Source organism: Acinonyx jubatus, chromosome D2 (genome assembly GCF_027475565.1).
Source record: "Acinonyx jubatus isolate Ajub_Pintada_27869175 chromosome D2, VMU_Ajub_asm_v1.0, whole genome shotgun sequence".
Lineage (NCBI taxonomy): Eukaryota > Metazoa > Chordata > Mammalia > Carnivora > Felidae > Acinonyx > Acinonyx jubatus.
In genome coordinates, this window is record NC_069393.1 from 59,196,614 (window position 1) to 59,219,860 (window position 23,247).

Genomic DNA, 23,247 nt, shown 5'->3' on the forward strand with positions numbered 1-23,247 from the left:
TTCTAGAATTATTTTAGATCCTACTCCAAGGATCAGCCTTTTGTTTGGCCCCACACAGCTGCCAGACCAGGATTTGTGCCACTGATTGCCTGGCAGGCTATGTCTGTGGTTCTAAAGACCTATCACTCTCACCTGCCTTTTTTAGAAAATTAACTGTGCTATTTCATTCAAGCTCAGGGGATAAGAGCAACAAAGAGATCAGTTAAACTACTTTAACAAGGGAGATTACTGAAAGAGGGGAAGAAATAGACCTGTAGGAGCCTTGTGAAGCAGGAGTAAAGCTGCCATTCACATAGCTCTGAAACCCCACATAATACTGAGGACCTGGATTTCCTGTGCAAGGAAAAGTCTGGCTACGGACCATGGAGGCCTGAATAGTCAGGCAAGGGCTATGAGAGAAGACTCAGGCGAGGGCCTTCAGGTTATAGGATTTTCTGAGTTGAATGGGAGAAACATGGAGAGTTGGGGTGATAGAAGGAGCTAGGGCACCCCGTATACTATGTATCATCATGAAATTGGCTTCCTCCTTTTTTTAAAAAAATTTTTTTCAATGTTTTTATTTACTTTTGAGAGAGAAAAAGCTAACAGGGGAGGGGCAGAGAGAGAGAGGGAGAGAATCCTAAGCAGGCCCCACACTATCAGCACAGAGCCCGATGCGGGGCCCAAACCCACGAACCTTGAGATCACGACCTGAGCTGAAATTGAGTCGGACGCTCAACCAACTGAGCCACCCAGGCGCCCTGAAATTGGCTTTCTTCTGCATGAACTCTAAGTAACCACTCCTGGTGCTCAGTGGGGGCGTGCTGTATGGACAGAGTGTCTTTGACCAGGTGTCAGAGACTAACCAGGACAGAAGAGAAAAAAGAAAACAAATGAGAATCACTTATAATTCACGAAAGTCTTCAGGCTCGTTGTTACAAGGGAAATGTTTTGGTTTCTCAGCTGCACCCCTGAGCTTTAGGCTCAGGAACTCTGTTATTCAGGTACCAAGAAAGAAAAAATGGTAAGAATTTCTTTTAATTCCCACTACTTAAAACTAGGAGGTGCTCCTATAGTACACCGTGCCACCTCTGGAGCAGCCTTTCTCTGTCACTCGCAAAGCCTTGCCATGTCCCTCCTTTTTTCCCCTACTTATGTTTACCTTTCAAGGATAATCTGGGAAGTTCTGCAAGACCCTTGAAGGGCTTGAGGGAGGCCACTTCTTTGGCTACTCCTTTTGGATATTTAGCAGATAAATGGGAGCAGTTTCTCCCTTGGCAGTATTTGTGCTAGTTTCCAGCATGGTGCTGGTTGTCTGATCTAGCTTCTCCCCTCTTCTTATTCACTGTTGAAATTCTCTCTTCCTCCTACTCCCGGGTCAGCCAGCCTCCAGTCTTGTTTAGTTTGTCCCCTTTTTCTCCTAATGCATGTTTAGTTAAGCTGGTAGAATGATTCTTGCTCCATGTCATATTGTTTTAAGTAAGAATGCAAAGCAGGAAGAAGTCTCCGATTTGCTATAAAGTGGCACCCAGATATATGTATTGGCAGCAGGGACTGTCCATTTCTTTCCACTACTCTCCTACCTCACTTGCACCTGAACACAAAACCCCAGAAGCAACCAGAGAGAGATGTGTTGAAGGAGAAAACATGAACCGAGAAAGTCTACAACCTTGGTGTTTGAAGGTCTCGTCCTACTTGGCCCTTGCTCTGGGCCAAAAACTCCTCTATTTCTAGGCCCTTCTTATATAAAATGAGTGGCTTTACACCAGTGAGTCCAAAGTGTGGTCCCCCTGACCAGCAGCATTAACTTGTCCTGAGATCTTGTTAGAAATGCACATTGTCAGGCCCCACTGTAAATCTAAATCAAAAGTTCTCAGAGTGGACCCAGCAATTTGTATTTTTAACAAATCTTGTTAGTGATTCTGATATATACTTAGGTTTGAGAACCACTGTTTTACACAGTGGGATTTGTGCTGAGGAGCTTGTTAAAGCCAGTTATGAGCAAAATTCTCCGGTAGTTCAAGTAACCATGGGTTGGGAAATTGAAGAGGAGAAAAACAGTCTTTCAAGGCAGTGCCTATACAGGATATCTTGCCTTTCTGTCTCTCTTCTCCATACAATTTAGTCTCTTTTTCTGTTGGAGCAGATCCCACTCATGAGGGCACAGCAGAGGGCATGGAGAACATGGCAGATGCTGTCACCCATGCCCGTTTTGTGGGCACAGATCCTGCCAGCGATGAGGTTGTCCTGATGAAAATCCTTCAGGTAAATGGAGGGGAAGAGCAATTAGGCTAATGGCCAGGAGCTGGTGCTATCGGCTCTCCTTACCCAAGACTGCCGGCAGCATGAAGCTGTGTTTTGACTCCGCTGGGGCTTAGGGAGCTACTTTGTTTCTAAATAAGCAGCTCGGGTACCCAGAGTAAAAGCTTTTCTAATGAAAATAATTAACAGCTTTAGATGAATTGATATCAAATACCAGAAGCCCTTAATACATTTGTACCTCTGGTGGACCATATCTGCCGTTCATCTGTGGGACTCATGGGCTAGGGCTGGAATGAGTGCTGAACTATATCTGGGTCATGGAGAGTAAAGGCACAGTTCCCAAGATAAGTTCCTGGGAGATCCCCCCACACCCATCAAACTGAAGTGAGGTCAGCATTCTTGCTAACCTCTCTTTCTCACCCGAGTGCTTCCGTAGGAGACTAAAGGAACAGAAGGCAGCTTCTCTCCCCTCAGGTACACCCCACTTTACCCAGCCTGCTTTATTTATCGCTGTATCTCCTCTTTCTTCCTGGTAGGTGCTGCGGACTCTGTTGCTGACCCCAGTGGGTTCCCACCTAACCAATGAATCTGTGTGTGAGATTATGCAGTCTTGCTTCCGGATCTGCTTTGAAATGAGGCTCAGTGGTAGGTGCTTGAATATTGGGCCTGTCACCATTCCTAGGGCCAGTGTCTGTGAGTATAAATATAGGATACTGTCTCTGAGCCCCAGAGAGGTGGAAAACTCTGGACTTGTCCTTCACCTACCTTGTGGAGCCAAAGGGGTCTAGAAGTCTTTACTTGACTATTGTGCAGCTAGAATAGAGACCTTAGTTCATTGTGCCAAGGCAGAAATTGGGATAGATCCCCAAATGACTTAGCCCAGGCACCAAATCTGCCTCCCTTGGGCTTTTGGGGATTGACACCAGCCTGCAACCCTTAAAAACGCATCATGGTGCACCAACACCCGGCCCGCCCTCAGCTTTTTCTCCTGTCTCAGTAGTGCCACCTAGTGGGCTACTGAAGTTGTGGCTGCCAGGCTGAGCTGGAGCTGGTTTTAATAAGTTTGGCATAATCCTTAGTAAACAAGGTTTGGAGGGGAGTCTGCTCTGAGAAGCCTCCTGATAATAGCACAGCAAGTAATGACACCTGTGTTATTTGTTTTTGCCTGTGCAGAGTTATTGAGAAAATCCGCAGAGCACACTCTCGTAGACATGGTGCAGCTGCTCTTCACAAGGTAAACCTGCTGCTGTTTGCTTCAGCCCGGCTGCCCGGGCCTCTTGAGCTTGCCTGCTTCCACACAGCCACTTCAGGGACCTGGCCAACCCCACAGCCACTTCAGGGGCCACTGGGATTATGGATGGGGGTAGTTCACTGGGCCCAGGGTTACTGAATAAGGGAAAAGGAGAAGGGAGCTGGCTTGGCCTCAGAGAGAGGCAGGGGGTTATTTGATCTAGGCCAACAGACCTTGTTCTGCTTTCCAAACTTGTGTCTGTTTCTGTGCAGGTAGCAGCTGGGGAAGGGAACGCAGAGAGGAAGCCAAATTCAAGGGAGCCTGGAACAGGGTGCTGAACTCCCAGAGCTCAGTCTGATTTCTGTGAGAAAGGACCAAGGCTAGGGTGACAAACCTTGTTGGCCCAGACTCTCCCAATTTTAGCACTGAAAATCCTGCATCCCTGCAAACACTTCATTCTCTGGCAAACCAAGACTGCTGGTTACCCTCATCAAGGCCCTCAATTTAGGGGCTATGAGGCCTTTTCATATTATGCCTAACTGCCTGTTTCCTACATCTCTTTTCAGTAGACTAACTTTGAGAAGAGCTGACTGAGGCAAGAGCTTTAAAGCCTCCCCTGGGAGATATTAATAACGGGGTTGGTTATGTATCTGTGCGGCCCAGGGTTATATAGGAAATCAGTGTACCTTCTGCTCAATTTTGCTATGGACCTAAAATTTCTCTAAAAAACAATCTAGTTAAAAAAAAAACAAAAAAATTCCCCATGGTATTTCATTTTGCTCTCAGATCCATAAGTAATAATTCTTATTATCCACACATTAGATCTGCCCCTGCTCCCGGCTACAAAGCATTCCCACTCTTCAGGCTCAGATTTATTGGTTTCAAAACTCAACCTGCCTTTTACTGCTCACACTATGTCCAGTCTCCTGGGATTTTGATGGCCTGCCCTCTCCCCATATTGTGCCTTTCACCTGTACTTGTTAAGTAAATACAAGCAGGGAGGGGTCAGTTTAGGATGAAAAGAGCCTCCACACTCCAAGGGCATTAGTCACTTTGCCCTGGTGACTCCCTTCTTTTTAAGAATGTGTCTGTATTATAAGTCTCCCCCAACTTCTTACTTTGATAAGGTTCTCAAAAGGATGAAATTAGCCTGCTTCTCTTCCTAGCTTTTCCTAAGAGACAGGGCATGCCCTGGCCCACTGTATCTTTGGGCTGTGGCTAGCATGCTGGGGAGATTTGTTGTTATCCCTAATGACAGTTCATGGGGTTCTCTATCTTGTAGGTTACCTCAGTTTAAAGAAGAACCCAAGAACTATATGGGGACCAACATGAAGAAGGTATGAGCTGCTGTCCCTCATCCAAACTTTGGTCTCTCAACTTTAGTGCTATGGGGATTTTCCTGGACACCCTTGCTTGGCAAAAACATGCTTTTGCCTAGACAGGTCTGCTTGGAATCTAAAAATAGCTATCATTCATTTAGTGAGAAATTTATTCTTTCCCAGATACCTTTCCTTCCCCAACCTTTCCTTCCCAGCCTATCTTTGTTGACCCACTACATAAGCTGGTGAACCAGTCCTTCATGGAAACTTGGTAAGGCCCATCAGATTGGGCTAAAAATGTATGTTGATAAAAGTGAACGTTCTGCCATCCCCTCAAAGCCCAGACTTGTCAGTAGGTAGGAGGCCTAAAGAGGCTATGCCCTAAGTCCCACCATAATGCTGGATTAGAATGGGCTCATACTTGGGCTTGTCTCTGTTGATGAGACAAATCAAGCCTGACTCTAGATCAGAAGGTTCTCAAACTGATAAAAGAATGTGATCAGAAGAATGGCCTCTTTCTATTTTAAACTGAAGTCCTGAACTTCACAGACCTCTGATGAGGATTCTACTTGCAACCCTAAGAGGTTCTTCCCGTGGAGATGGCCCTTGGCTGTTTGGTGCATGCACCTGACCTTCCCTTCTCCCCATCCCTATTCCTGCCCTATGCCCTATTGGCGTGTGTCTGAATTTATTTCACTTTGTTTAAATCGTTCGTTTGCCTGTCTTTCACAGATTTCTCCATGTCTCCTCAACAAACTGGAGCTAAATAGTGGGGAGCAGACCAAAGCCCTGAACCAGTTAGAGAGGGTACTACTCTTTAAGAACCTCAAGGTCTCTCTCCCTCTCCCTCTCCTTTCCCCCCTTTTTATTTATTTAAATGTTTATTTTTTTAATATGTAACATCTGGGTCACATTTCCATTGTGCAGAGCACAACTTACCCCTACCTAATAACACAGCACGGTTTTGGAAGAGTTGCATGTGTTTGTAGCTTTGCAGTGTTGGGAATTTCCCTGGGGGCATCTGGTTGCATGGAGGCAGAAGGAAGCTTTGAACTGGTGACATATCATGTAGTGAGCCTGGATAGAGAGCTTGGGTCCTGCTGACATCTTGCGGGGATGTTTAATATCTACCAATTTGGGGGAACTGTGAGGGACCTCTGAGCAAGCCCCTTCCCTCTTCTACCCTTTGCCTGTCTCAGAGCTGGCATATGGAGCTTAAGCACAGTCTTTGGCTCTATTTAGATACCTGAACTGCGTTTGGAGGGAAAGGATAGTCCCATCTAGTTGGGGTCTTTTATTTTTCATAGTTCATGTTAAAGCGTTCGTTCATTCCCAGGTTTAGGACTCTAGGTGGAGGGGAAGGAGCTGGATAGCTCAAGATGGGTTCTGCAGAGATGCTGTCTGTCCCTTAAAAGTTGAGATGTAGAGGAGTTTAGGGGAGACGTCCAAGTTAAAGATTACCTCTAACCCCATATCCCTGCTTTAGGAAGAAGAGGGAGAGAAGGAGGTATGGGCTGTCTATGTTTAGACTGTCACATGAGTGGCATTCTGGAGGTGTGACTGTGGAAATCCAGGTCCCTGAAGATTAAAAGAACTGTGTATGTGTGTGTACACCTAGGTCCCTAGGCCTGCATTCTTTTTGCGTGCACAGTGTCCATTTTCATTTATGTGCTTGACTCATCTCAAGTTGCAGCTCTCTCTTCAGTGGCTACCCTGCCTTTTGCCATGATTATTAACCTAAGACCTGCCCTTTCTTTGTAAAGCTTATACTGCCCTTTGGAAATACAAAGTTATACGGATTAGGTGCTGGAGGGTTCCATGAACAGGGAGCATAACTGTACTTTGTCAGGGCTGAGGCATTTGTGAGAATTGGAGCTTCTCATCCCCTACTCCAGCCAGGAGGCAGAGAATACTAATTGAAATGATCAGGTTGGAGCTAGTTTTGCAGAGATTAAAGAAGGAAACAGGCAGGACTAATCCTAGTGTCCGAAGGAATCTCATTGAGTGACTGGTTTCTCGGTGGAAGTAGGACCACCTGGAGTCACTGAAATTGGGAATCCGCCTAGAGAGAAAAGATATCTCACAAAAGTGGATACAGATGTTAGTACTTTTTGGACCTCAGTGACAATTGCCAATAAAGCCAGGAGGTTCTTGTTTTCCCTCATTGATCTCTTGAGCTTCTTGACTGTCTGTATGTTTGGCTGACTCTTACTCCCAGAGGTTTTTTTTGGTTTTTTTTGTTTGTTTTTTGGGGGTTTTTTTGTTTTTTTACCACGAACTTGCTTCAGATGAGCTTCAGTGGTTACTAGAGAGAGCATTCTAGTTCTTGTTTAACCACAGTGCTCAGAACACTTGAAGTTCCATTCTAGGCATATGACTGTAGGCATTCTGGCGATGGTGGCATAGTATAAATCCAGTGTAAGGTTGTTGCCACATTAGTAAGAGCTGGGTGTGAGGCTCAACTTTTGGACCTCTCTCCTTTCTGGGTGGAGCTTTTGGTAAGGAAGAATTATATGGTTTCTAAACAAAGGATTAATGGTTACCCAGGTTCTGGAGGGCTTGGGGGAGGATGAAGAAGGAGGCCTATCCCCCAAATGCTAGAAGGAATTGAACAGGCCAAGGATGACAGGGTATATTCGGCCTTTAGAAAGAGGCTCTTACTTTGTTAGAGCATTCTGATGATTCCTCGACCATTACAGTTACCCAGTCCAGGAATGGTCCCTTAGTCTAGAAATAGTATGGTATAACTGTGGAGGGACTGGTAAAGGACTGGTCTCAAACCCTAACAGAAGGCATCAGGACCAGAAAAATGAAATGGGCTTAAATAAAGTAACTGTGAACTGAGGGTGGAGAAAATGCATAAAAATTTATATCCTAGAGTAGTTCCCACAATAGATTTTAGAAATTTTCCTTTGTAATTAAAAGGAAGCTATACGAAATATAGCAGGAGAGAAGAAAACAGAATAGAGCAAGGTACAAGAAATCAGTAGCCTTACCATCTGAAAACATAAAACTGCATCTAGAAAGACCCAACAGTGAGACAGGAGGTCTCACTGATGTACAAAATTGGGAGCAGCAGCATGACATGACCCTCCATCCTTAACTCCAAAAATCAGCTGGGATACCACTCCTTCCTTAACTCCTTCCTTGACCCCTTCCTTGACCACTTTGATACAAAAATTTCAGAGAGTCAGGGATGTATTTAGGATCTAGGCCCCGTTCACGAACCAGTAGGGAAGCTAAGAGAGTGACAGGGAAGGAATAGACTCTCATAGTCGGTTAAGAACCTAGGAGTAGAAGGCTGTGCTACAGATAGTTGAGGAGCAAAGCCCTGGAGTCCTTGTAGATCTGAAGCCTCAGGCAAAGGAACCTCTGCCCTTAGCTTTTCTGCAGGAGGGTCAGGCACCATCTACAGGACTTAAGATTGCCACCCACGACTCAGGGAAGCAGAGTAATACGTGATCACCTGAAAAGCAGAATGTTTAGGAGGTCACCAGGCTGACCTGTGAAATGGCAGACTTAGAAGCAAGGTTGGAGGAATAGGAATGTGCTCTGATGGTCTAGATTCTTCCTTTGCCACAGACACGGCATATAGGCTATTTTCTAGGGACCAGTAGGAATAAAAGAAGGGAGATTTCTAGGGAAAGAGTCTTAGTTTGAGTACCAGTGCTAATGAGGTATGATATTTCCAGCTGAAAATGAGAGCAGGAGGCATGAGTGATTCATCCAAGTGGAAGAAACAGAAGAGATCCCCCCGGCCTCTGCGCCATGTGACCAAAGTCACACCGGGTTCAGAGCTGCCCACCCCCAACGGAACTGCCTTATCCTCTAACCTCACTGGTGAGTGCCCTGGGTTGCTTCCTCTAATTAGAATAGATAGAAGAAAACCTTCCTCTCTCAGGCATTTTAACATTGAAAACTAGTCAACTGAGGGGCTTTGGTCTTTCTGCTAAGAGTAAAAAGGGAAAACTCCAGGTCTGTTCAGACTGTGACCACTTAGCAATTCTGCAGTGACTTTGGGTTGTTATCCTTCCAGAGGAACTCTGACTACTTTAGAGACCAGTGTATGCAGAGATTAGTATGTGGTCTAGGAAAAGAGCCCCTAGTGCCATGGAGGCTATGTTTTTCCTACAGAGTCTCTTTTCTTCAAGCCTCACCTACTTTGCTTGGCAGGGGGAATGCCCTTCATTGATGTGCCCACTCCCATCTCTTCTGCAAGTTCAGAAGCTGCCTCAGCAGTGGTCAGCCCCTCTACAGACAGTGGCCTGGAGTTCTCCTCCCAGACCACCTCCAAGGAAGACCTCACTGACCTGGAACAACCTGGCTCTCCAGGGTATAGCACAGCTACAGAGCCTGGCAGCAGCGAGCTGGGGATTCCTGAGCAGCCTGATCCCCAGGTATGGCTTTAAGGCCCCTCTCTAATCTTCTAGTGTAGAATTGGCTTGACCCTTTTCATCCTTTATCCAGGCTTTGGTTCAAAAGAAGGTCAGGTTGGTGGGGGGGGTGCGGTGCAGAGTTATTTCATTATTTCTTATTTCCTAGAATCAGCTGTGCAAGCTAGAAAATCCACAGCATGACTCACTGTAAGAGGTAGCTCATGGGATTTATCAAGTCTTGCATACAGGTAGTACTAGGCAAAGGGGAGGGAAATGGCCATGGCTTTGGAAGATAATGATATAAATCCCAAGCCTATGAGAGCCTCTATTGTTTCTAGAGTTCTAGTCACTTTAGGTCAGTGATGCCTCAGGAAGTGTTTTCTGAGTCCTTCACACTCCTGCCCTGAGCCATCTTGCATTGATTCATAGCTCACTGAACTGGCCCTACACCTGCAGACACTTGGAGCTTAAACACTTCAGGGGGGGAGTAAGTTCCAAGTTGCTCTTGCTTCATCCCTCTTCCTATCGCCCTGCTGCTGGTCACAGCAGGAAGGGATTCATGTGGAAAAGGCCCAGTCAGCATCCGTGGAATCCATCCCCGAAGTGTTAGAGGAGTGCACGTCCCCTGCTGACCACTCTGATTCTGCCTCTGTTCATGACATGGATTACGTCAATCCCCGGGGTGTACGCTTTACACAGTCCTCCCAGAAGGAAGGTGAGTTCTCTCAGGCAGTCTCTGCCTATTCACCTCCCCCATCCTGCCCACTAAGCATCCTGAGCCTAGATGATCTTGGACCCAAGGTGTCTGCTGTCCAGATTTTCTAGTCAGGAAATGGAATCAAGCCAGAGGGACTTTGGCATGGATGGAGCCCTTGCCAACCTATACAGAGAGGGACTTTGATGAACAATAGGAAGTGAGAGGGAAGAATAGAAAGCTTGAGACTTAACAGAAAGTAGGGTCATCAATTCTGATTCCTTTTAGTAAGTGAGACTAGTCTTACCTTTCCAGAAAAAAAGCTTTTTTTAAAAAAATTTTCTTGAAGAGAATCACTTATTTGAAATTGCCTTGTATAATGCAGGGCAGTCCAGGCCAACTTTTCAGTCCAGTTGTTTCCTGACATTCCCACTTTACTTCTGGCTTTCCCCAGGTACAGCATTGGTCCCCTATGGTCTTCCCTGCATCCGTGAACTCTTCCGCTTCCTCATCTCCCTCACCAATCCACACGACCGCCATAATTCAGAGGTTATGATCCACATGGGATTGCATTTGCTGACAGTGGCTCTTGAGTCAGCCCCTGTAGCCCAGTGCCAAACCCTGTTGGGCCTCATCAAGGATGAGATGTGCCGCCACTTACTCCAGGTAAGACTGGATTTCTAGAGGGTCTCTGAGCCCTTGGCTATTTTCCACGGTCTCTCAGGGACCAGGGGGAGCACAAGGAGGTTTGGTTGATTGGTGAAAAGAGTATAGGATCCAGAAAAGAATCTCCCTTCCCAGTTGGCCAGTGGTCATCATCAAGAGGACTCTACTAGTTCTCTGGGGACTCTGGCAGCCAAAGAGAAATATAGGAATGGCTAGATATAGTTTCCTTAGAGTACAGGACCTTAGTGGCAACTTCACAGAGTTTATTATCCTACTTTTCTCTTGGTTGAGCCATAGGTTCAGAAACCTAATGATTTAACCCTACTCTGATCTCCAGCTACTCAGTGTAGAGCGACTAAACCTTTATGCTGCTTCCCTGCGGGTATGCTTCCTACTGTTTGAGAGCATGAGGGAGCACCTCAAGTTCCAATTGGAGGTGAGTTTCTTGAACTTGGATAAAGAAAAAATAGCAAGATATATAGCATCTTCAGTGGGGCCAGCTCTGTCCTGCTGCGGGGATGGGATTTAGGGGCTCCTAAAATCCTAGAGAGCTATTAGCCTCTGTAGTTTGGTTCCTTGGATGTTCTCTTTGGTGGAGAAATTAAAGGGAGCCCAGAGAAAACTGGTTGGCTATAAAATGAAAGACGCCAAATATGAGGACTGGTGGACAACCTCACTGAGTGGGTACAGGTTTTCTGCCCATTAGTTCCTCTGCAACACAGGCAGGCAAATCAAACTGGCTTTGCCACTAAGTTGCAAAAAGGAACTCTGAATAGTACCAGGTAAGGCTCCCATAGAAAGCACAAAGAGGGCAATAGGCAACTTGTTTTGGATCAGGCATAAGGTAGAGAGCCAGGCCTCCCCCAATGTGGAGGCCAAAGAGAAGGACGGAATGTCTTTAAGGATATGTTAACTCATGCCTCCTGGCTGGGCGTCTCCTTCTTGTATTTAATGTTTTTCCTATCTAATTTTTCTCTTCTGTCTTGAATCCTTATCCTACTCAAATGGCTATTACTGGGTTATTGCCAGATGTACATCAAAAAGCTTATGGAAATCATCACTGTGGAGAACCCCAAGATGCCTTACGAGATGAAGGAGATGGCACTGGAGGCCATTGTGCAGCTCTGGCACATCCCCAGCTTTGTCACTGAGCTCTATATCAACTATGATTGTGACTATTACTGTTCCAACCTCTTTGAAGACCTCACCAAGCTGCTGTCCAAGGTGCTGAGCATTATTACTGTCCTCTAGAAAGAAGGCTCTATTAAGGAAATCTCTCTGGTGGTAGTGAGCATATTATACACGGGGGGGGGGGGGGGGGGGGGGGGTGGGGTGCAACATTTGAGAGCTGGGGAACAGGAAGAAGAAAGGCATTTTCTCAGGGCAATGCAGAAGTTATAGGTGGTTTCAGGATTTTTGGAAAAAGATAAAGTATTAACCTCAAGTCTACTGAATCTGTTTACTTTCCAGAATGCCTTCCCTGTGTCTGGTCAGCTCTACACAACACACCTACTCTCTCTTGATGCCCTGTTAACAGTGATTGATAGCACTGAGGCCCACTGCCAGGCCAAAGTCCTCAACAGTCTTACCCAACAAGAGAAGAAAGAAGCAGCTAGACCTGGCTATGAGACAGTAGATGGCATCCGAGAAGCCAGCAATAGTGAGAAGCATTTCTTTCTTTGAGGATCCCTGGGTTCTATGCTTATCATTTCTCTACTCACCAAATCCTCTCTCCTTATATCACTTCCACTAGGGGCTCTCCCAATTCTATGTTTCCAGGATTTGGTGGTTTGAATCATAGGCTAGGCAGGCAGGTTCGCAACACTCATGGATTTGTCCTTTTCTTCTCCACACTTTAGCTTTCATTTAATAATAATAATAAATTATTAATTAATAATATAATTATTAATACTAATTATAGTAATTATTTAAATTTATTAAAGTATAGTTAACACACAGTGTTATGTTAGTTTCAGGTGTACAGCATAGGAGAATTATTTATTTATGGGGGGAAAGAGAACCTAGATTAAAGGATATAGGACTTCTGTTCCTGAGAGCTCCAGGCCCTACCGTCCCCCACCCCAGTATCTGCTTCTACCCTAATTAATCTTCTCTGACATCCCCTTGAGACTGAGGTTGCAGATGACCAGAGAATGGGACTGGGTAATCTCTATTAAATTATAGAATCTAGGGGTGTCTGGGTGGCTCAGTCAGCTCAGGTCATGATCTCGCAGTCTGTGAGTTCGAGCCCCTCATTGGGCTGTGTGCCAACAGCTCAGAGCCTGGAGCCTGCTTTGGATTCTGTGTCTCCCTCTCTGTCTGCCCAAACCTCACTCATGCTCTGTCTCTCTCTCAAAAATAATAAATAGGGGTGCCTGGGTGGCTCAGTCGGTTGGGCGTCTAACTTCAGCTCAGGTCATGATCTTGCAGTCCGTGAGTTCGAGCCCTGTGTCAGACTCTGTGTTGACAGCTCAGAGCCTGGAGCCTGCTTCAGATTCTGTGTCTCCCTCTCTCTCTGCCCTTCCCCTGCTCATGCTCTGTCTCTCTCTGTCTCAAAAATAAATAAAAACATTAAAAATAAATAAAATTAAAAAAAATTTTTAAATAATAAATAGACATTAAAAAATATATATATATATGGGGCTCCTGGGTGGCTCAGTCAGTTAAGCGTCCGACTTTGGCTCCCGGTTCATGAGTTCGAGCCTCATGTTGGGCTCTGTGCTGACAGCTCAGAGCCTGGAGCCTGCTTCCAATTCTGTGTCTCCCTCTCTCTCTGCCCCTCCTCCACTCTCACTTGCTCTCTCTCTCTCTCTCTCTCAAAAATAAATAAACATTAAAAAAAATTTTTTTTAATTAAAAAAAATAAATTATAGAATCTAATGCTTAGCTAACCTGACTACTTGTTTGGGATTAGGTTTGTCCTATTCAGGGCTGGTGACCTATGTGGGTCTATGTGGGACCTAGGCAGGTCTCCTTGACCTGGGACTCAACTTCTCCTATAACTCTGTTTGGCTTCCTACCCCATCTTCATTTATCTTCTTCTCTCTTACCAGCTGAGAGAGCAGCCAACGACGGGAAACCTGTAGGCATAGCCCCAGATGTCCCAGGCCTACATTTACCAGGTGGAGGGCGGCTGCCAGCAGAACACGGGAAGCCAGGATGCAGTGATCTGGAGGAAGCTGGTGACTCTGGGGGTGGGTACTGGGTATCCATGATCCTCAGCCCCCTCAACTGGAGGGTCTGGTAGAGAGCAGAGGGGTGGGGTGCACAGACACCCTAGGGCAATATGTGGGTAAACCTTGGCTGCTCACCCATGCCCTCAAACCTGGAGAGAGGAAATAGAATGTTTGGAGCCCTAGAAGATAGGATTTGTAGGAAGACTGATGAAGACAAGAAAATTTCTGAGTCATTCTCCTTTTTTACTAGAGTATATTGGCAACCTTTCTAAAAGCCTGGGAAAAGAGATCTTATGGGTATTTTCTTCTCTTCCACCCATCTCCCATTCCTAGCTGACAAAAAGTTTACCCGGAAGCCACCTCGATTTTCCTGTCTCCTGCCAGATCCACGGGAACTGATTGAAATTAAAAACAAAAAGAAGGTATATATAGCACTATCCCCAGAGCTTAACCTCTGCCTGCCTCTGTCTGGGTGTCTTTTGTAGGGTTTGTGTCTCAAAGGATAAGGGAGAGTGTAGCAGCTCATTGAATGGTTTCCCAAAGCTAATCTTTGCAGTTTTTTGGGACTTCAGCAACCCCCCAGTCTCCTTTGAAGACCTTCACTTCTAAGCCTTGTAATTAAGCATACTCTATTGTGTGCCTCTGGGCAAAATCTGCCCTAGGTGACAGCTAAGTATTACTAGTGGTAACAAGAGCCTGGGACCTGGTGTCATGTTGTGTCACTGGAGGTTAACTGGTCATCTCAAGCTCTAGGGTGAAGATTGGCAGTGAAAGGAAATTGACATTTATCTGCTGCTTTAATAAAATTCAAATAACTCTGTGTGTGTGTGTGTGTGTGTGTGTGTGTGTGTGTGTGTGTGTGTATTTTAAAACAAAGAAAACCTCTCTTTTAAAAAAGAAATGTTTATTTCTGAGAGAGAGTGAGCGAGCGAGCATGCATGTGGCAGGGGCAGAGAGAAAGAGGGAACAAGAGAATCAGAGGGAACAAGAGAATCCCAAGCAGGCTGTGTGCTGTCAGTGTAGAGTCTAACATGGGGCTCAATCTGACGAACCGTGAGATCATGGCCTGAGCTGAAATCAAGAGTCAGACACTTAACTGACTGAACCCCTCAGGAGCTCCAAGAAAACCTTTTTTTCCTCTTATGGTCAGCCTAAATGACTTTGGTTTATGTGTCCCCTTAATTGCAGGGCTGTGACTAGACAGATAAAAAGTGGAGTTATCATCATAGTTAGTTCACCTTGTCCTTAAGAGCTGGGAAACCAAAGTAAGGAGAGAAATCCAAGCTAGGCTGTAAACTGATGCCAGGATGGCTGTAAAACTGGAGAGAAGAGAACCTCCTCTAATCTCTCTTTTACTTTTTCCTGATCCCCAAGTTGGTGAAGGGCTGTCCTATGCATCTTGGGAATTCAGAAATGAGTGAAAAGGAACTCCTCAGCCAGTTCTAATTAGACATGAAGATTGGGGAAAGCTAGAGTCGGTATGGTCCAGCCTTAGTTTTGGAGTCACTTAGAACCACATCCTAGGAGCCGGTTAGGTTACCAACTGTGGACCATGATGGAGCCCAGCCTGGCCTTGTCTGGTTTAGGAGCAGAGCATCTTGTGACACCTCTGGTATTTCTCCTCCAGCTGCTAATCACGGGCACAGAACAGTTCAACCAGAAACCAAAGAAGGGGATCCAGTTTCTGCAAGAAAAAGGCCTCCTCACCATCCCAATGGACAACACAGAAGTAGCCCAGTGGCTCCGAGAGAACCCTCGGCTGGACAAGAAAATGATTGGAGAGTTTGTGAGTGACCGCAAAAACATTGACCTGTTGGAGAGCTTTGTAAGGTGAGGAAGCTGTAAGAAATGGGGACATAGGTCACATACTCTTCCTCTTCCCATGATTTATGTCTGTTGGACTTGAAAGTGTCTCCAGCAAGATAGCTTTGGGAGCCATTCCATTCTGCATAGAGAGCATTGCAAAGGGATGGAACAGGGTTACTGAGCACAAGGTAGGTTATGGGTTCCAGTGGATGAGATTTCCAGGCAAGAACTCACTGATGTGGAAAGGACTAAAGTTAGGAGTTGTCAGATTCTACTCTGTGTTAAAGATGACCAGGAGATAGAGATGGCCCCTTTTCCAGAGACTTGAGCCTCCTCTGTTCTAGTATAAGAAGGTTAGAGGGACTGGAGCTAATAGGGAACCCAACATTTGCAGCTTATATATCTTTAGTCTCTTCATCCTTCTTCCTTTCCCTGTAGCACCTTCAGCTTTCAGGGTCTGCGGCTGGATGAAGCTCTTCGTCTCTACTTGGAAGCCTTCCGCTTACCTGGGGAAGCACCAGTCATCCAGAGGTTGCTGGAGGCATTCACAGAGCATTGGAGGGTGAGTTGAATGGTAGGGCCTGAGCCCAGCATCCCAAGTTCATTTGACTAAGGGTTTTTATGGCTCCTGCTGCTGTCTCCTTAGAAGGCTGAGAGCAGCATCAGTGAGCTTTCTATAGAAAGGCCAGCTTCTGTTAAGGAGTTGGCAAGAGGTTGGCAGATTTCTTTCTGGGAGCCCTACTCTACCTAGCATTGGCCAGTGGGTTGGTAGTAAGGGTTTGGCCAGAGAAGGGCATTGACACAGATGGGGTCTTTGCTTTTTCAGAATTGTAATGGCTCCCCATTTGCCAATAGCGATGCCTGCTTTGCCCTGGCCTATGCTGTCATCATGCTTAATACTGACCAGCACAACCACAATGTTCGCAAACAGAATGCACCCATGACTCTAGAGGTAAGTTTGGATCCCAGCCAAGGCAGAGAGGGTCCAGCACAGTTTTGGGGGTGTAGCAGGAAGGACATGGGATTTCCAGTGGGTGCAATGGACAGAGTCTGTCCAGGGGAATTAGGGAGGGCTGACCCATCCAAGAGAAGAACTGTGTTAGGGAGGTGGGTTCTTTCACTTTCTGTTTCCTGAGTCCCATTTACCATAGACCCAGGAGTTCTTTGGGGGGGCTTCAGCATTCACACATGGGGGGAAATGCTTATTGGCCTGTCTTTAGGAGTTTCGCAAAAACCTAAAAGGTGTGAACGGAGGCAAGGACTTTGAGCAAGACATCCTGGAGGACATGTATCATGCCATCAAGTGAGTATTTGTGGAAAATAGTTTGGCTTTCTATTAAGCAGAAGCACACTGCTTCCTTTTCCAGATTTTAGAGTCACAGCAGACTTCAGTGATTCATATGCCCTGGATTTAGCCTTGAGACTCAGCTGGGCAGCCCCTTCCTTCCCATTTTTTCCTTAAAGAAGCCTGAACAACACTGGAGCTCTAGGATTCTGAGCCAGGATCTAAACTGCCCCTGCTAAGTAGAGTATCATGGGCTCATTTTCTGAACCCAAAGCAGCTGGGTTTTCTTGTTGAGCTCACAAAATGCATTCTGAAGCTGGTAGAGGACACAAGAGGGGCTCTGGAGGGTGAGGTTTGGGTCAGAAGTCAGAGATGGACACTTAGGTTTTTCACTGTAAATCAGAAAAGATAGAAATGTTCATCCTGTCATACCCAGAAAGAATGTGAGATCTCACTAGAGGACTAAAGGCCACAGTTAGAGACAGGACTTTGAGATTATGGGGGATTATTGGACACTCCCTTTTTTTCTCCCTGGTCCCACTGGTGAGTAGGAAGCAGACCACTGAGCTGCAGTTTTGGTGACCTCTCATTGACGGATTGAACCAGCATGGGCCAAACCTGTTGTCCTAGTTTGGAACCAGTCAGGTTCACAGCAGTGCACCTACTCTTTCCTTTACCTCTGGACAGGAATGAGGAAATTGTGATGCCTGAAGAGCAGACAGGCTTGGTTCGGGAGAACTATGTGTGGAATGTGCTGCTTCATCGAGGTGCCACCCCAGAAGGCATATTCTTGCGTGTGCCTGCTGGCAGCTATGATCTTGACCTCTTCACCATGACCTGGGGCCCCACTATTGCTGCTCTCTCTTACGTCTTTGACAAAAGCCTTGAGGAGACAATCATCCAGAAAGCCATCTCGGGCTTCAGGTAGTTCAGCTTTGGCCTTGGTCTTGACCTCCTCCCACCTATCTGAGTTAACATGGTTGCCTCCATGCCTTTCAGACTCCTGCTCTTAAGTTTCTTAGAAAGGGATTTCTCTTGAGTGTTTGGAGGGAGTCCGAAGCTTGAGAAAGCTCAGTCTTAAACAAACTCAAGAGTAGAAGGTTTCTTCCTGGAACTGATTGGGGAAGAATCCCAAGTAAGCCTCCTCAGGGACTTGGAAGGGCTGCCTGGCCTTCCAGTGACTCACTCTGTTTCTGGGATGTGACATTACAGGAAGTGCGCCATGATCTCCGCCCACTATGGCCTCAGCGATGTATTTGACAATCTCATCATATCTCTGTGCAAATTCACAGCTCTCAGCAGTGAGGTGAGCAGCGGCAAGAACTATGTACTTAGAGTTCCAAAGGAGGACCTCTCTTTTAGTCATGGATCTATCCTTATCTGTGAAGCTGTTTTCTCTCAGAGTATTCCTTCACTCCCTCTAGACTACAGCAGCACTTAGGCCATTTCTGTTTCACACCCCTTAGGATGAGAATAATGTTACCTCATGTATTGTACCCCTTAGGATTAGAATAATGTCACCTCATGTAATTGGGGTGGGAGAGGAGATACATCACTGGGGAAAGCCTTATCCAGGTTAGCCCTTCCGACCAGTATTAGGAGGGATTGAAGCGTAGCAAACAGAAGGGCCCTCAGGGAGCCATAGGCAGAGTCCTAGAGATCTTCTTTCTAGATATTTACCAGACCCTAAGCCTTTTCTCATCTTCTTTTTTTTAGTCTATTGAGAACCTGCCTAGTGTGTTTGGAAGCAACCCCAAAGCCCATATTGCAGCTAAGACGGTATTCCATTTAGCCCATCGTCATGGTGACATCCTGCGGGAGGGCTGGAAGAATATCATGGAGGCCATGCTGCAGCTCTTCCGGGCCCAACTGCTACCCAAAGCTATGGTGGAGGTAATTCTTATAGGAGACTAATAACAAGGCAAAAGCCTGTAAACTCTGTGCTATCTGTGTATTGAACTGGTTGAAAGTAGCACTGGGCCTGATGACTGCTGAAGCTTACCAAGAACACCTCAAATGTGAGACCACAGATCTTGGGCGAAGGGATAGCTATAAATGAAGGCTGGTATAAACCATTGCCGGTCACCAACTGTGGGGGGTCTAGTCAGTAATGTGGCGCAGTGAGCTTCAGGAAGAAAGCCAGAGAACTTTACATGGAGGAGCAGGAAATGCAAAGGGCATATGGAGAGAAATTATTCTTGGCCTGATTTTCCAGGTAGAAGATTTCGTGGATCCCAATGGCAAGATCTCTCTACAGAGGGAGGAGACACCATCAAATCGGTGAGGGCAGGTCAGAGGATAAAGGCTTTGGGAAGGGAGGGTCAGAACTCTGGAGCTCACCAGGGCTTGAACTCTTTCTACAGAGGAGAGTCAACAGTGCTAAGCTTTGTGAGCTGGCTGACACTAAGTGGTACTGAACAGTCTAGTGTGCGAGGCCCATCCACTGAGAACCAAGAGGCCAAAAGAGCAGCCTTAGACTGTATCAAGGTAACTGGCCTGCCTACCCCTGGTAAACAAGCCTAGATCCCTCCCTACTAGATAGATGCTGCCCTAGGAACTGAAGAGTAGAATCACCCAGGACTTGTGGCCAGAGCTCACTCCTTCTACTCTCTCTCCCTACCTCTTGGGAATATTCTCTTCCCTCCCGTGCTTGTCACTGACCCCCTCTCTCTCATGCCCCCTCTAGCAATGTGACCCAGAAAAAATGATCACAGAAAGCAAGTTTCTTCAGCTGGAGTCACTGCAGGAGCTCATGAAGGTACAGAATGAAGAGGAAAGAGAGATGAAAGGGCTGGCTGTGTCTAGGAGGGGAGGTGGGGACAGTGGTGTTTAAATGCCTTAATTTCTGTCAGGGCAGGCCCAAGGGGCTGGTTTCTCCATGCTTTCCTGCTGTTCTCCTCTAGGCTCTAGTCTCAGTAACACCAGATGAAGAGACATATGATGAGGAGGATGCTGCTTTCTGCCTGGAGATGCTGCTGAGGATTGTGCTGGAGAACAGGTAGAAGGCAGTCTTTAGGCAGGCCTCATACTGGGCTTGTGCCAAAGGGATGGAAGACTGGAGCCATCTTGCTGAGTGGGCTCTAGGGGCAAGAAGCACATGAAGCTGTAGACAGTGGAGGAGAAGCTTGCTCATTATACCTGCCTGCTTAGGGTATAATAACCAATGAGCCCTGAAAGGCTTAACCTGGATCTAAAAAAGAGACTTATTACCTAGTGGCCTCTCCAACTGAAACTGTCCTCACCCTTATGTTCCTCAGGGACCGTGTGGGTTGTGTGTGGCAGACTGTTCGAGACCATCTGTATCACCTATGTGTCCAGGCACAGGATTTCTGCTTCCTTGTGGAGCGGGCAGTGGTGGGGCTGCTACGCTTGGCCATTCGACTGCTCCGCAGAGAAGAGATCAGTGGCCAGGTAAGCAGAGTGCAGCTGGGAGGGCAGGCAGTTATGCAGGGGACTAAAGCCACAGTGTCGGTTATGGGTAATGCCCGAGACAGAGAGTAAGTACATTTAGTGCTCCATAGCATGAGCCCAGTGACCTGTCACAGGGCTGGAGGAAATCTAACAGCTGGCATTGGGGATGAGCCTAAGCTGGTCCTTAGCATCTCTGCAGGTTCTGTATCTGCTCTGCTCTGTAGGGCTGGATGGTTACTGCCTTGCGGCATTCTCAGCCCTATACCTGGTTTCCTGGTTCTCATGCTTAAGACCCTCCTGAGATCTCTTGGCTCAAGTATAAAAGACAGCCAGCATAGAACTAGTAAGTGACTTCAGCAAGGTTACAGGATGTTAGATTAACACAAAAAATTAATCACATGTCCAGATACTAACAGTGAATGTATAGAAAATGAAACCAAAAACACAATATTTACAAGTGCTTCAAATGAAGTGAAATACTGAGATACACACCTAACAAACATGTATAGGATCTGTATGCTAAAAAGTATAAAGTTCTAATGAAAGATATCAAAGAAGATCTAAATAACTAAAAAGGCATACCATGTTAATGAACTTGAAGACTCAGCATAGTAAAGATGTCAGTTCTCCCATAAATTCATCTGTAAGTTTAATACAATGCCCATGAAAATCCCAGCAAGGTTTTTTGTAGACCTAGGCTTATTTTAAAATTTAGATGGAAAAACACAGGCCCTAGAATGGCCAGACATCTTGAGAAAGAAGGAAGAGGGAAGAATCACTCCATCTGCTATTAAGGCTTACTGTATAACTGCAGTAATCAAGACTGGTATTTGTGGAGAGACCCATAAAGCAGTGGAACAGAAGAAAGAACCCAGAAATAGACTCACACAAAGATGCTCAACTAATTTATTTTCAGCTTATATATTTAATCTATTTTGAGAGAGAGCAAGCATGCACGTGAGTAGGGGAGGAGCAGAGAGAGAATCCCAAGCAAGCTCCATACTGTCAGCACTGAGCCTGATGCAGAGTTCGATCTCACAAACTGGGAAATATGACCTGAGCCTAAATCAAGAGTCGGGCGCTCAACTGACAGAGCCACCCAGGTGCCCAGCTCAACTAATTTTTTTTTACAAAAGTGCAAAAACAATTCGGTGGAGGAAGGATAGCTTTTTCAGTTGCTGGAACAATTGAAATCAGTGGGTGGGGAACAAACAAGTGAACCTTGACCTAAGTATTATACCTTATAGAAAAATTATTTCAAAATGAATCTTAGAGGGCACCTGGGTGCCTCAGCCAGTTAAGGGTTCAACTTTTGATCTCAGCTCAGGTCATGATCTCATGGTTCATGAGATCAAGTCCGGCATGGGACTCCATGCTAACAGTGCAAAACCTGCTTGGGATTCTCTCCCTCTCTCTGCCCCTACCCTGCTCATGCTTGTGCCCACTGTCCGTCTCTCTCTCAAAATAAATAAACATTAAAAAAAAAGAATCATAGATTTAAATGTAAACTGTAGAAGTATGAAACCTTTTTTTTTTTTTTCTAAATATAGTTAGGCTAAGTAATTTGGGTTTTTTTATTAAACTTTTTTAATGTTTATTTATTTTTGAGAGAGGCAGAGACAGAATGCAAGTGAGTTAGGGGCAGAGAGAGAGGGAGACACAGAATCAGAAGCAGGCTTCAGGCTCCGAGCTGTTAGCACAGAGCCCGACACGGAGCTTGAACTCACGAGCTGTAAGATCATGACCTGAGCCAAAGTCTCAGGCGCCACCCAGGTGCCCCAAAGTATGAAACCTTTAAGAAGAAATACAGGAGGGTATCTTCAGGAGGTAGGCAAAGTATTCTTAGACTTGATACCAAAAGCACAATCCATAAAAGGAAAAATTGATAAATTGGACTCTATCAATATTAAAACTATACTCTGTGGAAGCTAATGTGAAAAGGATGAAAAGATAAGGAGCATATCTTTGCAAATTACATATCTGAGAAAAGACTAACATCTAAATAAAAGAACTCAAAATACAACAGTAAGGAAACAATCCAATTAAAAAATGGGCAAAAAATATGAATAGACATTTCACTGAAGAAGATATACAGATGGCAAATAAGCACATGAAAACACTTAAATGATGTTCAACATTATTACCCCACAGGGAAATGGAAATTGAAACCACAATGAGATATTACTACCCACCTATCACAAAGACTAGAGTAAAAAATAGTGATATTACCAAATGCCGGCAAGGGTAAAGGTCACTCATATATTGCTGATGGGAATGTAAAATGGTACAGCTCCTCTGTCAGCAGTTTCTTCATAGAACTAAATATGCAGTTACCACACAATCTAGCAGTTGCTCTCTTGGGCACTTATCCCAAAGAAATTAAAGCTTACTTTCTCATAAAAACCTATTCATGAATGTTCATAGAAGTTTTATTTATAATAGCCAAAAACTGGAATCAGCCCAAATGATTTTCAACAGGTATAGTTAAACTGTGGGACATATGTCCTTAAGTCCTTAAGACTGTTCAGTAACCAAAGCAACAAACTATTGATAAACACAACAATTTGGATGAATCTCCAAGGGATTATACTGAGTGAAAAAAAGCCAATTTCAAAAGGCTATATATTATATAATTCCATTTATATGACATTTTTGAAACGACAGGATTTTAGAAGTTATGAACAGATTGCCAGGGGATAGGGATGGGGGCAAAAAAGAGGCAGATGTGTTTATAAAAGGGCAACACGGGGAATCCTGTGGTGGTGGAACTATTCAGCATCTTGACTAGCAAAGGATACATAGACCTAAAATTAGGTGACTAAGTTGACTAAGTGACTTAGGTGACTAAGAACCTAATACGCATATGAGTAAAGTAAAACTGGGGAAATCTGAATAAGATCAGTGGATTGTATCAATGTCAGTATCCTTGTTATCATATACTATAGTTTACGTAACGTTACCATTGGTGTAAATGGGGCAAAGCATAGAAGAGATCTCTCTGTGTTAGGTTTTACAGCTGCATATGAATCTATAGCTCAATAA

The 23,247-nt window shown here is 45.4% G+C and overlaps 1 protein-coding gene across 13 annotated transcripts in view; it reads left to right on the forward strand.

The window, feature by feature from the left end:
* GBF1 (golgi brefeldin A resistant guanine nucleotide exchange factor 1) overlaps nt 1-23,247 on the forward strand; it is a 120,086-nt gene that overhangs the window by 90,647 nt on the left and 6,192 nt on the right. For 3 of the 13 annotated variants that reach the window (XM_027062928.2, XM_027062927.2, XM_027062930.2), the window contains 26 exons: nt 2,126-2,244; nt 2,778-2,886; nt 3,415-3,475; nt 4,755-4,809; nt 5,524-5,622; nt 8,484-8,631; nt 8,965-9,188; nt 9,714-9,882; nt 10,316-10,527; nt 10,865-10,963; nt 11,557-11,751; nt 11,998-12,187; nt 13,581-13,721; nt 14,037-14,125; nt 15,331-15,533; nt 15,948-16,071; nt 16,336-16,461; nt 16,730-16,812; nt 17,482-17,718; nt 18,007-18,100; nt 18,511-18,687; nt 19,010-19,074; nt 19,158-19,281; nt 19,481-19,552; nt 19,698-19,792; nt 20,052-20,205. In XM_027062928.2, coding sequence (XP_026918729.2) covers nt 2,126-2,244; nt 2,778-2,886; nt 3,415-3,475; nt 4,755-4,809; nt 5,524-5,622; nt 8,484-8,631; nt 8,965-9,188; nt 9,714-9,882; nt 10,316-10,527; nt 10,865-10,963; nt 11,557-11,751; nt 11,998-12,187; nt 13,581-13,721; nt 14,037-14,125; nt 15,331-15,533; nt 15,948-16,071; nt 16,336-16,461; nt 16,730-16,812; nt 17,482-17,718; nt 18,007-18,100; nt 18,511-18,687; nt 19,010-19,074; nt 19,158-19,281; nt 19,481-19,552; nt 19,698-19,792; nt 20,052-20,205 — 3,464 coding nt within the window. The remainder of the gene's footprint in view (nt 1-2,125; nt 2,245-2,777; nt 2,887-3,414; nt 3,476-4,754; nt 4,810-5,523; nt 5,623-8,483; nt 8,632-8,964; nt 9,189-9,713; nt 9,883-10,315; nt 10,528-10,864; nt 10,964-11,556; nt 11,752-11,997; nt 12,188-13,580; nt 13,722-14,036; nt 14,126-15,330; nt 15,534-15,947; nt 16,072-16,335; nt 16,462-16,729; nt 16,813-17,481; nt 17,719-18,006; nt 18,101-18,510; nt 18,688-19,009; nt 19,075-19,157; nt 19,282-19,480; nt 19,553-19,697; nt 19,793-20,051; nt 20,206-23,247) is intronic. The other 10 variants (XM_027062929.2, XM_053207331.1, XM_027062934.2 and 7 more) reach the window with 7 other exon arrangements.